This window comes from Gorilla gorilla, chromosome 14, assembly GCF_029281585.2.
Source record: "Gorilla gorilla gorilla isolate KB3781 chromosome 14, NHGRI_mGorGor1-v2.1_pri, whole genome shotgun sequence".
In the NCBI taxonomy this organism is placed as follows: Eukaryota; Metazoa; Chordata; class Mammalia; order Primates; family Hominidae; genus Gorilla; species Gorilla gorilla.
The window spans coordinates 127,959,104-127,975,743 of NC_073238.2; the positions used below are offsets into that span (position 1 = coordinate 127,959,104).

The window sequence follows — 16,640 nt, forward strand, 5'->3', positions numbered from 1 at the left end:
TGGGAACCAGGGAGGCTTCAGCCGCCATCTGCAGGGTCTGAGGCCGCGAGCTGGGAGGGGAACCCCGAGGAACGTCCAGCCCGTGGGCTTTGGGTCGCCGCCAGTCCCCTCTTGCTGGGCAGGCCATCATTCTAGGTGGCACCTGTGAGACTGTGGAGCAGACCATTCCTGCTCTCCCAGTGCTAACCTTTTTTGCTCTCCACATGACCTGCCACCAGGCACGTGATGAGCGAGCTCCTGGACACAGAACGGGCCTACGTGGAGGAGCTGCTGTGCGTCCTGGAGGTGAGGCTGGACTCGGGGAGGGCCGACTGCCACGCGGACTCACCTGGGCCAGCTGGTGGGGCTTCCTCTGACAACTGCTGCTCGGAGCAGCCTGCTGTCCACCAAATGCATGTGAGAGAGCGCCCACAGCAGCCTGGTCACAGCAGCCCCAGACGGGGAGCCCCTCGGGGCCTATCAACACGACACAGACCAGGCAGCTCAGGGGAGTCCACACAGGGGACAAGTGTAGTGATAAGAAAGAGGAGCTGACACACAACAGAGGCACGAACCATACACACATCGTCACCAACACAGGCCACAGGGTGCGTGCGATTCCCGGCACGGGGCACTCCAGGGCAAGCAAAACTCGTCTGAGGTGGGAAGCAGATTAGAGGTGACCTTGGCAGTGGGCTGTTGCCTGGGTGAGCTTGGTGTGAGTGGTGGTCACCTGAGTGTAGACAGGCGTCTCATTCACCCAGTGTGCACAGGTAGTGATCACCTGAGTGTAGACAGCGAGTGTGCACAGGTGGTGGTCACTTGAGTGTAGACAGCGAGTGTGCGCAGGTGGTGGTCACCTGAGTGTAGACAGCGAGTGTGCGCAGGTGGTGGTCACCTGAGTGTAGACAGCGAGTGTGCGCAGGTGGTGGTCACCTGAGTGTAGACAGCGAGTGTGCGCAGGTGGTGGTCACCTGAGTGTAGACAGCGAGTGTGCGCAGGTGGTGGTCACCTGAGTGTAGACAGCGAGTGTGCGCAGGTGGTGGTCACCTGAGTGTAGACAGCGAGTGTGCGCAGGTGGTGGTCACCTGAGTGTAGACAGCGAGTGTGCGCAGGTGGTGACCACCTGAGTGTAGACAGCGAGTGTGCACAGGTGGTGGTCACTTGAGTGTAGATGGGTCTCTGATTCACTGAGTGTGCACAGGTGGTGGTCACCTGAGTGTAGTCGGATGTCTGATTTACTGAGTGTGAGCAGGTCACCCGAGTGTAGACATAAGATTTGTGCCCTCTGTTTCAGTTACACCTGAATCATAAAAGGTTAAAAGGGAGAAGGGTAGAACCTCCACCCCATTCCCCCAAACTGGTGCTGTTCATAATGCTTTTGCTTTGATGGATGCCTGTCCTGGTAACTTAGAAATCACCCGAGAATAAAGATGAAGGGATGGCCTGGCCCACAGATGAGCCGGCATCCCTGGCCCACCTGCCCCCCAACAGCCTGATGCTGTGGGGGGGCTGCAGCCCAGGACCCCCGCCGACCTCTGCGCTCTCCCTGCAGGGCTACGCCGCGGAGATGGATAACCCGCTGATGGCTCACCTCCTGTCAACAGGCCTTCACAACAAGAAGGATGTTTTGTTTGGAAACATGGAGGAAATCTATCACTTCCACAACAGGTGGGCCCTTCCCCCCGACACAGGCACGCACCCATGATCTCTTGCAGCTAATGGTGCTGGCTTCAGGGGGCTGGAATGGGGGTGGAGGCCAGGCCATGCCTGGCTAGGGAGGGGCACCCAAGGGGTGGACTCACAGAGGCACAGGCATGAGTGTGGGTACATGGGGCCATCTCTGAGCGCCCACGTGGCACCGTACCTGGTGGCTTGCGTCTAGGCAGCCGAGTTGTAAGTGAGCCGCCAGCCGTGAGGAGAGGGCTCTGAGCCCGAGTGCGCCCTGTTTTGTGGTGCAGGAAATGGGACCCGCCTGCCCCTCATCCCCTCCTCATCCTGCTGGGCAGGTGGAAGCCGGAACCCCCTCCCAGGTGTGTATTCAGCCCTTTAGGGGGTCACCGAAGGCCATACCACATAGCAAGGCCTATTTTGTTCCCAAGCTCTTGAAAAGGACGGCAAACTAGGCGTTCCTTACCCATCATGGGGGCTGCTTGTCCCCCGAGCGACCCGTGGCCTCTCCAGTGCGGGTGGCCTGTCTGGCCTCTTGTCCTCCACTCCTCTGAGCTGTTTGGCTGCTTTAACACAGTTTTGGGGAGCTCATGGGAAGGTGTAGGGTGCACACGCAGTGCAGAATGCCAGGGAGGCTGCAGTGGACGGCCCCCGCTGCATGTCCTGGAAGGAACCCATGTGAGTGGCTCCCGTGCGGCCATGTGCTTGGGGACCAGCGTGCCCCACTGGCCATGGGAATCGCCAGTGCTTGGGACATTGTTCTGACACCTGTTTCTTGCCCCCTCATCACCTCACCTGCCACTTACAAGGAGGCAGCAGGTCTGCAGTTGACCACCAAGGAGCCTTCCACGTCCACGGAGCTTGGGCAGAACCTTAGTGTCCCTTAGTATCTGTCCTCATGGCCCCCAGGGTCTCAGCCAGTCCTGAACACAGGGGTCCCCATAGCTTTCAGCTGTTGTGCTCATGCCCCAAATCCATCCCCCAGACGGTTTTCCCCTCCAGCCGGACTTCCTCCAGGGGACAGATGCAACAGAAAACAGCCCAGGAGCCTGGGGGCGGCGCTGCCTAGGGCCAGGGCTCAGGGTGTGTCTGCAGAGAACCCACAGACCCACGGCCAGTTATGGGGGTGGCGCCTCCAGGGCCCTGAAAGGTCCCATCTCTGTCTTTGCCTGCGGCCCTGTGAGCCGTGTGTGTGCTGAGGGAAAAGCAGCTCTCTCCAACTTCTGTGTGCAGCCAAGGCCAGAAATATAAAGAGACTCAGCCTGGGGCTGCACCTGCTGGCGCCTGAGAGCTTGGTGCTCAGGACAGGTGTGGCTGCAGCGTCCCCAAGTGATGCGGGGCAGATTGCCCAGAGCAAGGCGTAACAGGCTTCTGAAAAATGACGTCCGTCCACTTGTTACTGGTCCACGTGACTCGGCCTGTCTTTCATACTACTTAAAAACCTTCTTTGTCTAGGATATTCCTCAGGGAGCTGGAAAACTACACTGACTGCCCAGAACTGGTTGGAAGATGCTTTCTGGAGAGGGTAGGTGGTGTTTTGACGTGTATTTTGTCACAACTTCTTAAAATTACTGAATAATGACTTCAGATTCTACTGCAAGTTCCTATTCTAACCAACTGAAATCACAAAATACGATGTTTTCAATGTGGCTGAGATACCATGATGCTCCTGTACCCCTAGAACCTCCTGAACCCCGAGAACCTCCTGAACCCCAGAAAACCTCCTGAACCCCAGAACCTTCTGTACCCCCAGAACCTCCTGAACCCCCAGAACCTCCTGTACCCCAGAACCTCCTGAACCCCCAGAACCTCCTGAACCCCAGAACCTCCTGAACCCCCAGAACCTCCTGTACCCCAGAACCTCCTGAACCCCCAGAACCTCCTGAACCCCAGAAAACCTCCTGTACCCCCAGAACCTCCTGTACCCCAGAACCTCCTGAACCCCAGAACCTCCTGAACCCCAGAACCTTCTGTACCCCCAGAACCTCCTGAACCCCCAGAACCTCCTGTACCCCAGAACCTCCTGTATCCCCAGAACCTCCTGAACCCCAGAACCTTCTGTACCCCCAGAACCTCCTTTGCCCCCAGAACTTCCTGTGCCCTTAGAAACTTCTGAGTCCTGTGCCTTAAAACCTTCTGTGCCCCTAGAACCATCTGTGCCCTAGAGGCACCCAGGAGCAATTGCACTTCACAGTGGGGCTAGGGTCTGTTTTTTGCTAAATAACAGGTAATTTGTAAAACTGCCAGAGAAAATGCTAGAAGTTCTATTATATAAATAAATCAACAAACTACACCATAAACGGCCTTCTAAGAATGGCTGCGTTGGAACCCCGTCTCCACTCCACGCCTGTGCTCTGGGAAGTCAGGGGCTCTGGGACAGGGAGCCCCATTAATGGAGGGCAGGCCCCCCAGCGGAGCCTGGGAGCCAGTGCCAGCCCTCGGAAGCTGTGGGGCCAGCAGCAATGCCTCGCAGGGCCGGGAAGACGCTGCGTGATGCGGTGCCCGTCACTCACCGCGTGATGCGCCGCCCGTCCCTCACCGTGTGATGCGGTGCCCGTCCCTCACTGCGTGATGCGGTGCCTGTCCCTCGGTGCAGATGGAGGATTTCCAGATCTACGAGAAGTACTGTCAGAACAAGCCCCGCTCCGAGAGCCTGTGGAGACAGTGCTCCGACTGCCCGTTTTTCCAGGTTTGTCCCCGGACCTTCCTTTAGAACGTTACTCCCTTTCCTAGCCGACTCCTGAGGAATAATGAAAATTGTGCAAACCAAAGGCTCTGGGTTGGTTCCAGGAATGCCAGAGAAAGCTGGACCACAAGCTGAGCCTGGACTCCTACCTGCTGAAGCCAGTGCAGAGGATCACCAAGTACCAGCTGCTGCTCAAGGTGGGCTCCGTGGTGACCGTGGCCCGGCCTCCCCAGCACCTGCTGGCCAGGTGTCTGTGCCGCCCTGGGGCCCCGTCCCCATCACGCCCTGCCCCTCCCAGGCCAAGGGCACCTCCTCTGAGCCTGTGCTGAGGCTGGGATGCCTTTCGAGGTCCTACTGTGTGCCACTGTTAGGGGTCTGAGGACGCAGGTGAGCAGACGAGTCCCCGTCCCCATGGGTTGGCTCACAGCCCAGCCCACATGGGATTCTGTGTGATGTGCTGACCCGTCCCTCCAGGGTGGAGCCGTGCCCGGATTATCTGGCACACAGCAGGGATGTGGGGCGGCCTAGACTGGGGATTCCAGCTATCAGTTTGCCATGTGGGTCCCTCTCACCTTCAGGCAGGAAACTGCAACTCCATGCATTTGGCCAGGGTTAGGGTGGCGAGAGGAAACTCCCTAGGGAGCAGGTGTGAGGGGTTTGCACCTGGGCATCAGGGTGGCAGGAGGGAGCTCCCCGGGGAGCAGGTGCGAGGGGTTTGCACCTGGCATCAGAGTGGCAGGAGGGAGCTCCCCGGGGAGCAGGTGCGAGGGGTTTGCACCTGGCATCAGGGTGGCAGGAGGGAGCTCCCCGGGGAGCAGGTGCGAGGGGTTTGCACCTGGCATCAGGGTGGCAAGAGGGAGCTCCCCGGGGAGCAGGTGCGAGGGGTTTGCACCTGGCATCCGCGTGGCAGGAGGGAGCTCCCCGGGGAGCAGGTGCGAGGGGTTTGCACCTGGCATCAGGGTGGCAGGAGGAAACTCCCCGGGGAGCAGGTGCCAAGGGTCTGCACCTGGCAGGGGTGCTGCCCCATCTGCAGCACCACTCAGTCTGTCCCAGCTGCAGGAGGGCAGGCAGGGCAGCTCCCCACAGACCAGGGGATGGTGAGCAGCATCCCTACCTCGTGCCAAGCTCCTGAGGGGTCTGTTCCAGGGGAGCCGGAGCTCTCCATGTCCCGACGCGGTTGCCTCACCCCATGCCCCTCAGGAAATGCTGAAATACAGCAGGAACTGCGAGGGGGCTGAGGACCTGCAGGAGGCGCTGAGCTCTATCCTGGGCATCCTGAAGGCCGTGAACGACTCCATGCACCTCATCGCTATCACCGGCTATGACGTAAGGCGCCCAGACGCCCGGTCTTCCCCGCCGCCTCCGTGGAATACACCAGCCCAGCAACTCGGCGGCCTCCCTGCACATCCCCCACGCTTTGGTGTGAATGTGCAGGTTCTGGGCAGGAGGTCTGGGGTGGTCCCTAGATGAGCCCACTCCCAGGCCCCACAGCCGGGTCCACAGACCCCACAGCCGGGTCCACAGACCCCACTGGGCTCTCTGGGACGTGGAGAAAATCAGGAAGCGTCCCTTGCTTGGAGGGCACGCATCTCCAGCAGGAATGCAGCTCGGACCTCCTCACTCCTTGTCTTCTCCTGGGGAGGAGGCGTGGCTCGGAGCAGACGTGACTTCTGTTTTCTGGGCTGCGATTTGCAGGCTGGTGACTTAGAGCAAGTGGCCCCAGAAGACAGATGTCACTTTCCCCGTAGAGCCCCACATCAGGTCACAGCTTATTCATCTTCTGCCCGTCTTTATGTCCACCCAGCACTCATTCTCAGGTTTTTTTTTTTAACTAATAGAGTTGATTTATTGCAGCAATCTTTGGTTTGTGAGATAATTGAGTATAAATCAGAGGCCCTGAGGCTTCCCCTAGTGTTGACATCTAGCATGGGTGCCACACCTGCCACACGTGGTGAACCAGCGCTGATGCTGATTAGTGACTGAGGCCGTTCCCCTCGGAGCTCACTCTGGGTGCTGTGCATTCTGCGGTTTGGACAGGCGTGTAACATCCTACACCCAGCGCTAGAGCATCACACAGAGCAGCTTCACTGTCCTAGAAGCCCATGTGCCCCGCCAGTCCATCCCTCCTCCCCCAGCCCCTGGCACCCGCTGACCTGTCACGGTCTCCACGAGCTTGCCTTTCCTGGGACGCCCTGCAGCTGGAATCCCACCGTGGGTGTGCTTTGCAGAGTGGCTGCTTTCACTCAGCGATGCGCGTCCATGGCCCCAGGCCCATCCCGTTCTGAACACACTCCTGCTGTCGCACATTTAGGGGAATCTCGGCGACCTGGGCAAGCTGCTGATGCAGGGCTCGTTCAGCGTCTGGACCGACCACAAGAGGGGCCACACCAAGGTGAAGGAGCTGGCCAGGTTCAAGCCCATGCAGCGGCACCTGTTCCTGCACGAGAAGGCAGTGCTCTTCTGCAAGAAGCGGGAGGAGAATGGGGAGGGGTATGAGAAAGCACCCTCCTACAGCTACAAGCAGTCCTTAAACGTAAGTGAGGCCGGGTCTGCAGCAGCACGCTCCTGGCCACAGACCCCGACGGGGGGAAGTCTGTAACTGGGTCTCTGTTGCCACAAACCTCGGTCTCAGGTGGCCACGCTGACACCCAGCTCTCAGCCTTAGGTGTAGGGGTGGGGTATTCTGCCATTCTTAGCCCTCACCCCCAAAGTATTTCCATCATTTCGTGCCTGCACCGACACCTTTTAAAAACCAGGCGGTGCGTTCACTGTGCACGCGAACCCCGTCTCCACTCTCTGCTCGCAGATGGCTGCCGTCGGCATTACGGAGAACGTGAAGGGAGATGCTAAGAAGTTCGAGATCTGGTACAACGCGCGGGAGGAGGTCTACATCGTCCAGGTGGGCCGCCCACCCTACCCCGGCCTCTTACACATTGCCACGAATGGTTTCTCATGGGAGCCAGTGCAAGAATCTGCCATGAAGTTGCATCGAGGCCAGGAGCAGCCGCTGTACACTTCGGGATGCTGCCCTGGGCTGTCTTCACCCTGAGCTGGACCCAGGATGAAATGTGGGGAAAAGTACACATCAGAGGGGGTGCTGCGAGGAAACGGGCTCGCCCTCCCCAGGGGAGCTCCTGTGTCCCTGGACGGTGCAAGTGTGCATCCGGCACGCAGGGCCGATTCTCACAGTGGGGAGGGTGCCGTGCCCTGGGTGCCAGGCACAGTTCTTCAGTCAGTCCCGTGCATGGGGCACAGAGGGTCCCGCAACGCGGGGCCACCCACGGTGCTTTCCTGCTCTCCCCTCACACGCAGCCATCTGACCTTTGACTCCTAAGATTATCTCTGGATGTTCCGAGAGTGAAACCAAAGCGTGTTTCCTCGGGGGCCTGAGTACTCACCTCCTGGCGTTTCTTTTGGGGAAACAGGCGCCAACTCCTGAGATTAAAGCCGCGTGGGTGAATGAAATTCGGAAAGTGCTGACCAGCCAGCTGCAGGCTTGTAGAGGTGAGGCCGTCTTCAAGCGATCGTTTCCCGTAGCTTCCGCTCCAGGTGCATTTTTACCTATGTTCAGAGAACCACACAGTCCCCGCATGTGCAAGGTGCATCGGCGTTGAAGTAAAGACGCTCGTTCACGTGGTTTGTCTGCTCCCTCCTCGCAGAAGCCAGCCAGCACCGGGCGCTGGAGCAGTCACAGAGCCTGCCCCTGCCGGCCCCGACCAGCACCAGGTGAGAGTGGACACGCTGCCGCAGGCCTGCATTTCTGGAGCAGTCCCGAGCAGGGCATTTGCACGCCAGGGTCCTCGGCCTCTGTCAGTGGGACCCTGTGGTTATTGGGGTTTTCCTTGAGGCCCCTGGTGTTTATGTGCTGACGGGTCTGTCCCAGAGGGTGCACTTCACAGATGTGTGCCTCCAGCAATGCCCAGTCCCTCTCCAGCTCTTCCCAGGGTGGGCTGTTCCACAGCACGGCAGTGCGCACGCGGCCTGTCCAGATCACAGCCACGCCCCAGCACTCCTCAGACAGTCGGGGCTCAGCTGGGAGCCGGCACTGATGGCCCAGCACACGCGTGGGCACGTTTCAGACTCCGACCCTGACCGTGGCTTCGTCGTGTCTCTTCTGCCCTTGTTTTTTCTTTATTTTGTTTATCCACTTATTTTTTTCACTTTATCCTGTTTCTTATATAAGCTACCTTTAATCATTCATGGAACAGGATATGGCCTAAATAAATAATCCGTGGAATAGTAGTTTTAAAAAAGAAACACTCCCCCGCCCCACCCCCCGAAAAAAAAAGCCTCATACTTCAGAGCAAGTAGGGTGGGCGTCTGTTCTCATCCAGCCCATCCGGGTTTAACTTAGAAGTGTGTGGCCCCTCAGAAGCAGGAGGGTGGGCGTCTGCTCTCATCCAGCCCGTCCAGGTTTAACTTAGAAACACGTGCAGAAGATGCTGCTTTAGGATCAGGCCGGGAGCTCAGAGATATCTGAATGCCTCAGGTCCTCAGGGCGTTCTGAAAGACTAACCAGGCAACACACTATTTCCTTTTTGATTTGTCTGATGTCATCAGTCCCTCAAGAGGAAACTCAAGGAACATAAAGAAGCTGGAAGAAAGGAAAACAGACCCCCTAAGCCTGGAGGGATACGTCAGCTCAGTGCCATTGACAAAGCCCCCCGAAAAGGGCAAAGGTGGGTATGTGCAGGGACCGGCCCTCACACGGAGGCCTCACACGGAGCTGCTCATGGAGTGCTCACTGCATCCGAGAAACCTGCGCTTCCTGCAGTGTGAAGAAGCTTTGCAGAGCGTTCAGGGCCCCTTGCTCCCCCCGTAACAGAGCCCTAGGACCCCACAGAAGAGCCCCTCCCTCTCTGTTGCTCTGCACCCCTGCGTCAGCAAGGCCAGCCCCAGAAGGAGCCTCGGCCGAGCGTGCAACCCGGAGCCACCCTGGGCCCTTCCTACGACAGCCGGACCTGCCTCCGCATCGGGTTGTGATGCCCTCTGCATAGTTTCTTTCTCTTCCTTCATAGATGACACGGTCACTAGCTCTGCCTCAGAAAGCTCTGCGCTTTCCAGAAAGCGCTTTACCCTGCAGGGCTTTGCTAACCTCAAAGGTCAGAAAGGTAAAAGTAGTGCCTGCCCGAAACCCACCCTCAACCGTGGTAGCGTCTGTCATGCATCGTGTGTGACCATTCGTGCCTCCTTCGTCACAAGGGCGGCCACGCAAAAGCGTTTCTTTCCACCCAATCACGTGTTCCCTGACGCTGTGTCTCGCGCACAGACACCAGAGTCATTTAGAGGTGGCTTTCCTTCGGGAAAATGAAGGCGAGGTTTTCAAATGGAGGCTTGCTCAGAAACGGAGCTGTCCTTGGCTTTCCAGGCCCCCTCCTTCCTCTCCCTGCCCCCCACCTCCGCCTTCTCCCGCCTTCTCAGGTGAGTTCCCTGCAGGGTGCTGACCTTGCCGGCTGTGTGTCTCTGCTCCGCCTGGTGGCAGAGGCCGCTCAGCCATCTTCTGGGGCATCCGCTAGTGAACAGGGCTGATGGGACCCTTGAGACGGAGACGTCTAATGCCCTGCTCACCTGCGAGAGCTCCATGATGGGAAATACATGGCGGGAAAATGGGTCCAGGAGGCCCTGGAAGCCGGCCCTGGCGTGCAGGCGGCTCTTCTGGGAAGCCCTGAAGGCCAGCGTGGACAAGGGCTCTTTCCAGAGAAGTAGGAGTGTTTTCCAATTTATAAAATGCTTTTAAGTTGGCCTGAAACTTGAAACAAACAAACAAACAACAGATTCTGATGCTGCAAACTCTGCTAGCACAGAACTAAGAAAACGTCCCTAGAGACGGGCCCCGAAAGGACGCCTCTGAGTGCCGCAGCCCCCACTCCCATGCCCTCCCGGCCCCTCCTTCACTGCGCGGCCCCTCGGCTCCCTGCGTTTTGCTCACAGAAGCTCCTTTTTCATCGGTGGAAAGGGGCCACAACGTGGGTGTCCCCTTCCAGCACGAGCGCGGGTCAGCCTCCTCGCCGCCTCCCTCCGTCCTTCACACTCTCTCTCCCGTTGTATTTCTGCCTCCTCCTCCTCTCTGCCGTTCCTCATGCTCTCTCTCCGGTTGTATTTCTGCCTCCTCCTCCTCTTGCAGCTTCTCCTACCAGTCCTGACAAAAAAGCCAAGCGGCATGAAGTAAAGAGCGACCCGACTCCCTTTGGTGTGCGAGGTAGAGTGGCACCCTCGGGCACGGCACCCACTCTGCGTCGGCAGGAAGCATGGCCCAGCTGGCTGTCAGGTGGCCGTCAAGGCCACCTAAGGGGGATGCTCGCGTGGGTCTTTATGCTGTGGAGGCAGACACGTGGTTGTGTTCAATGTGTGATGCTCTGGTGACAGGTCCTCAAGGACAGCACGCCTCTCAGCCAACTCCTCACAGCAGGTCTATCTGGAGCCTGCGGAACTGCCCACCCTGTCGGTGGCTGCTGGCCATGGCTGCTGCGCTGGTCACCTGGCCGTGCTGGGTGGAGCTGGGTGGGGTCTCACTGCCCAGTGGCTGCTGTCGGCTATAGGGCACCCTGTTCCCTGCCCTTCCCTGTGGCACAGTTTGCCCCGACACTTCCTGCTGGGAACACAGAGCATAGCAACTGGCAGGGCCGACCCAGACCCTCCTTTCCTGGGGCTGACGAGGCCGAGCTCCCTGTCCGACCCGGACCCTCCTTTCCCGGGCCGACGAGGCTGAGCTCCCTGTGGAATCTGGCCCTTCTCGTTTCCTGCCTCCCTTATATTCTGAGGGTGAAAACTGCCCTGCGAAGCCCAGAGACCTCCCCTGGCCTGTTGAGGACCTTCAAGTGCAGGGAGGGGGCTCATGTTTGCAATCTTGAGTTTTCAAAAATTTGCAAAGGTTCCCAGGGGTGTAAGCAGAACCAGCCTTCCCATCCCGCCTGCCTCCACAGCCTCCTCACATGACACGGCGAGCCTCACGGATCCAGGCAGAAGCTGTGGCCACCCTGGGCGTGAGTTCAGAGGCAGGGAGCTGGCCCAGCGTTACTGACTGTCCTGCCTGCAAGTGGGTGGGCGCCCGGCTTGCTGCTTCGAGGCCCCAGGAGTGCTTGGGATAAGGGAGTCATTTCCCTGTTGACAGTCTCCTGGGAGAGGCTATTCTTGTCTGTCAAACCCTCTCTGCTTGTGAACTGGAGTCGGCAGAGCCGGTCCCTGGTGGAGAAGGTGGGCCGGGCGGGCCCTGTGGGCCAAACGCCGCTTCTGCTGCACTTTGGCCAAGCTCAGCCTCTACTTCTGTCTCGTCATCCATGAATGAAGACAGTATAGCCTTGCAGGGTCTCAAGGAAGCCAGTGTGGTGTCGAAGCTGGGCCACTGCCCGTGGGTCATTTCCACCCTGGTCAGTGTGGCGTCGAAGCCGGGCCACTGCCCGTGGGTCATTTCCACCGTGGCCAGTGTGGTGTCAAAGCCGGGCCACTGCCCGTGGGTCATTTCCACCGTGGCCAGTGTGGCGTCGAAGCCGGGCCACTGCCCGTGGGTCATTTCCACCGTGGCCAGTGTGGCGTCGAAGCTGGGCCACTGCCGTGGGTCATTTCCACCGTGGCCAGTGTGGCGTCGAAGCCGGGCCACTGCCCGTGGGTCATTTCCACAGTGGCCAGTGTGGCGTCAAAGCCGGGCCACTGCCCGTGGGTCATTTCCACCGTGGCCAGTGTGGCGTCGAAGCCGGGCCACTGCCCGTGGGTCATTTCCACTGTGGCCAGTGTGGTGTTGAAGCCGGGCCACTGTCGTGGGTCATTTCCACCGTGGCCAGTGTGGCGTGGATGCCGGGCCACTGCCGTGGGTCATTTCTGCTGTGGTCGGTGGTAGTGAGCCCAGGTGGTTCTGGGTGGCCTGAGTGCTGCCCAGCACCCACTCCCCAAGCCCTACAGGTGGTGACTCCATCGAGCAAAGGCCAATGGCTGTTTTACAGAAAACAGAGGGCACCTTCCTGGCCATCACCCGGCCTTCTGCCTTCACACAGAATCCCCCAGCTCCTGGTGCAGCAGTGCTGGCCTGGCCTGTGGCTGCCCGCTCCCAGGCACTGCCGTTCCCATCACTGTCAGACCTCTGCGTTTTGCTGCTGGCCTCCCCCGCGCCCTGTTCCAGCACGGCACTCTTGACGGCCCGCAGAGAGGCTCTGGGGAGCACTGAGCACCCACGGCCAGGGCAGCTCAAGAATCCTTTTGTGTCTCTGGTGGTGCCAGGGGCGGAGTCGCTTGGGTTTCACCCCGCACAGGCCAGCCTCGCTGCCCCTGTGGACAGGTTGGTGTGTAAGGTCCTGCCCGTGCCACGCCAGCTCCTGTGCACACACAGCAGCCACCCTTTTTTTGTTCCCACTGTCCTCAATCAGATTTTTGGTTCTGTCTGGCCAGAGGCCCCACGTGCGGTGCCTCAGAGCGACTGGGGGCCTGGACGGGGAGGGCACGCTGGCAGCCAGGCCCCACAGGCCAGTCCCTGCTGCTGTAGAGGAGGCACCTGGGCCCCCACCCTTGCTGTGTCTCAGCCTCCCTTGCTGGGGGCAGCTGCAGGTGCACCCAGGAGGCCAAGCTGCAGGTCTGCAACCAGAAAATCACAGGCCTCAATTCTCACACAGATGCAGGCCTGGTGTGGTGCCTGGAAGGCTCAACTGCCTCCAGCTGTGACCCCAAGAAGGCAAAGCACCCGGGTGGGGTGGAGGGAGCAGCCCCGTGCTCTGCTGGCTGACGGTGGTGACGAGGCCCAGCTCCCTTCTCTGCACAGACAGCAGAGTTCTGCTTAGCACAGGCTTTTCCTTGCCAGCGCAGACGCTGTCAGCCATTGGAACTGGCCTGCAAGACAGCTTGCCGTGGCGGCTTTGCAGGCACAGGGCACACAGGCATCCGTGCACGCAGCTCCTCTGTCCTCCCATGCCCCGCACCCTCCATGGCAAGGAAACGCTTGCTTCTAGGATTGCACCAAATAGGATTTGGAACCAGTTTGTGCCCAAGCTCAAATCTCGTTAGCATCTGCCTGTTTCCCTGGTGTGCATGTGTCCTGCCTCGATGCATTTGGCACCAGGTGGGATGCACTGGGCCTGCTGCCTGGTTGCTGCCTTTGCGTGTTTATTTAGCCCCAATGGCGTCTCCCATCTCCCCCGCATGGGAAAGGCAGGTGCTGCCCTCTGGGAACCTGGCAGGAGGAACACTGGGTTGGGGAGGGGGGCATGTGTGGTCCCAAGTCTGGAAGAAGCTCCTTCCTCTTCTCCCGCTGGGAGCTGCGTGGCCGATGGGAGCCCATCTCCACCGCGGCACCTGCATGGTCTCAGCCTTCCGGTTTGGTGCCGCTGTGCCGGGGGCTACTCTCTTGCCAGTGGGGACCACAGCCCTCGGTATCCCATAGGTGAAGGGCGTCAGGCCCTCTCAGTGAGCCTCAGTCATTCACTTTAGAAACTGCTTCCCGGCTCGGTCTGCTAGGTGTTGAACATGACCGTGGCACTCACTGAAAACACCTGCCTGGGAGGGCATCTGCGGCAGGAAGGCTGCTTCCCTCCTGGCTGAGGGGCACTGCCCTGCCTGACAAGGGCGTGGCTTCCCAGGGCCTGGGGATCGAGGTCTCCCACAGGGTGGCCCAGCAATTGGAAGCAGATGGTCTCAAACCCTGAAACGTGCCAGGCATTCTGGAAGTTTGCAGGGGTGTCTTGCTCAGCTCTTTATGAACCCGGGATGATGACAGGCTCTGTTGGGGGCCCACGGCACACATTTCAGGGGGTCTGTGGGACTTAGCTGACCCCACCTCAGACAGATGCAGACAGCGGCTCATCACCGGGGGGTCCCTCACGGGTGTCTGTCTCTCTTAGGTTGGAGCAAAACGTCCCACTCACTGGAGGCACCTGAGGACGACGGGGGCTGGTCAAGTGCAGAGGAGCAGATTAACTCGTCCGACACAGAGGAGGACGGCGGGTTGGGCCCCAAGAAGCTGGTAACCGCGGCTTCCCTGTGGGCACTTGGGGTGGGGGCTGCCCTCCGGGGATTAGGGGTGCTTCTGGCAGGTCCACCCAGGCTTGGGTCTTAGGACACAGCCCCAGCTCCTCCTAACCCTGGAAGGTCCACATGGGCCTGGGTCTTACGGGCAGCGCCAGCTCCTCCTAACTCTCTCTGGAAGGTCCACCCAGACCTGGGTCTTGGGGCACAGCCCCAGCTCCTCCTAACTCCAGAAGGTCCACCTGGGCCTGGGTCTTTGGGGCAGCCCCAGCTCCTCCTAACTCTGTCTGGAAGGAACACCTGGGCCTGGGTCTTGGGGCACAGCCCCAGCTCCTCCTCTCTCTGGAAGGTCCACGTGGGCCTGGGTCTTAGGACACAGCCCCAGCTTCTCCTCTCTCTGGAAGGTCCACCTGGGCCTGAGTCTTAGGGGCAGCCCCAGCTCCTCCTAACTCTCTCTGGAAGGAACACCTGGGCCTGGGTCTTGGGGCACAGCCCCAGCTCCTCCTCTCTCTGGAAAGTCCACCTGGGCCTGGGTCTTAGGACGCAGCCCCAGCTCCTCCTAGCTCCTCTGTCTCAGCAGCACTTTGTGTTTCTGGGTTAATTTCCAGGTGCCCACCCAGCCTCCTGTAGAGCCCACTCGTGGGTGCACCTTCCTCAGAGGAGACAGTCCCCACCCCCGTACCCTTTATGTCATAGAATGCTGTCACTGAGCCTTCCTAACTATACACACAATTCTCATTTTGTAAGAAAATGGAACTGCTAAGCATGGATTTGCATTTGAAACAACATTCATTGTTAATGTCAGAAGCAAGAAAAAGCTGCCGTGTGTTAATCATTCCAGTGAGGGTTACACCAAGAAGTGTCTGCTGCACCTTCTGTGCTGTGCGTGGTCCATGCACCAAGGCTGGAGGTGCAAAGGGGACAGGTCCCGGAGGCTCTGGAAGGGCAGAGAAGCCAGGCGTGGAAGGGTAGGGAGAGCCCTCGGAGCCTCTGGCCTCTCCCACAGAGACGGCATGAAGGAAGGCCTGGGCGTGAGAACAGATGTGGGGGACACAGAGGTGGAGGCCACGTGGCAGGAGGGGAAACAGGCTGGTAGAATACGGGGCACGGGGCCTGGGGAGGGATTTGGATCTCATTCTTTGTGGGGTGTGGGGAGTGATCCTGGCTACTCTGGGCACCACAGAGGCAGGAGCCAGTACAGGCCATCGTGTGAGGGCAGGCAGCCCAGTCACCGTCCTCTTGCTCCAGGCCATCATGTGAGAGCAGGTGGCCCAGTCACTGTCCTCCTGCTCCAGGCCATCACGTGAGGGCAGGTGGCCCAGTCACCGTCCTCCTGCTCCAGGCCCTGCAGCCGGCAGCACCCCTCCGCAGCCCACCACACGCAGCACCAGGAGGCTGTGAATCTCCCCACTCTGTAGGAACAGCTGCCGCTTCCTGGGTCCCCATTCCCCAACGGAACGTGTTCCATGACATCTGTGCAGCATCCGCTGTGTGCCAGGCACAGTTCTAGGCCCTGGAGACAAAGCGGGAGCAGCACAGACAGGAACCTCCACTCTTACAGTGAGGAGAGAAAGAGGAGTGAGGCTTGGGGAGGTTGGGCAGGACAGCTGCAGGGAGAGGGAGGGCAGAGGACGGGCGAGTCGGGGAGTACCAAGGAAGGCCTCAGCAAAGCAGCATGGAAATAAGACCTGAAGGCACGGAAGGGCCCTCCGGGAGGCGGGTATGCAGGCGCAGAGGCCCTGGGGCTGAGAGCTCTGTGTGGAGACCACCGTGAGGGGCTGGGGCAGCTGGGCCCAAAGACAGATTCACAGACGCCTTCCATCGCCGCTGCCGTAGTCATGACCTGCGGCATAGCCTCCTCCCAAGGCTGGAGCCCTCCCCCTGAGCTGGCCGTGGCCAGGAGCTCCCACCGGGGCGGGGTGCTAAGGCCCAGCACTCCGCCTGGCTGCTGTGGGGCTGCTGCCGGGGCGGGTGCTGACGCTGTCTGTGCCCCTGCCCGTCTCCCACCAGGTTCCAGGTAAATATACGGTCGTGGCGGACCACGAGAAGGGAGGCCCCGATGCGCTGCTCGTGAGGAGCGGGGACGTGGTGGAGCTGGTGCAGGAGGGCGACGAGGGCCTTTGGTAAGACCCCGCGCTCACCCCCGGACTGCCCCGCACGTGGCTGCCGCTGACCCTCGCCCCTTGCAGGTACGTCAGGGACCCGACCACTGGCAAGGAGGGCTGGGTGCCGGCCAGCAGCCTGTCCGTCCAGCTCGGCCCGTCCGGCTCGGCCCAGTGCCTGAGCAGCTCAGGTAAGGCCCACGTGCCCCGAGCCCACCCGTGACGCTGCCAAGGGCCCGTGCGAGGAAGCTGCTCCG

At 60.0% G+C, this 16,640-nt stretch overlaps 1 protein-coding gene across 24 annotated transcripts in view; it reads left to right on the plus strand.

Annotated features, from left to right (window-relative positions):
* The window catches only part of MCF2L (MCF.2 cell line derived transforming sequence like), a 211,958-nt gene that overhangs the window by 193,464 nt on the left and 1,854 nt on the right, over positions 1-16,640 (plus strand). For 9 of the 24 annotated variants that reach the window (XM_055360210.2, XM_055360208.2, XM_055360216.2 and 6 more), the window contains 16 exons: positions 219-285; positions 1,535-1,650; positions 3,106-3,175; positions 4,247-4,339; positions 4,441-4,533; positions 5,537-5,662; positions 6,648-6,869; positions 7,143-7,235; positions 7,762-7,885; positions 7,996-8,062; positions 8,897-9,015; positions 9,355-9,447; positions 10,461-10,535; positions 14,158-14,279; positions 16,292-16,404; positions 16,471-16,574. In XM_055360210.2, coding sequence (XP_055216185.2) covers positions 219-285; positions 1,535-1,650; positions 3,106-3,175; positions 4,247-4,339; positions 4,441-4,533; positions 5,537-5,662; positions 6,648-6,869; positions 7,143-7,235; positions 7,762-7,885; positions 7,996-8,062; positions 8,897-9,015; positions 9,355-9,447; positions 10,461-10,535; positions 14,158-14,279; positions 16,292-16,404; positions 16,471-16,574 — 1,697 coding nt within the window. The remainder of the gene's footprint in view (positions 1-218; positions 286-1,534; positions 1,651-3,105; positions 3,176-4,246; positions 4,340-4,440; positions 4,534-5,536; positions 5,663-6,647; positions 6,870-7,142; positions 7,236-7,761; positions 7,886-7,995; positions 8,063-8,896; positions 9,016-9,354; positions 9,448-10,460; positions 10,536-14,157; positions 14,280-16,291; positions 16,405-16,470; positions 16,575-16,640) is intronic. The other 15 variants (XM_055360224.2, XM_055360218.2, XM_055360227.2 and 12 more) reach the window with 5 other exon arrangements.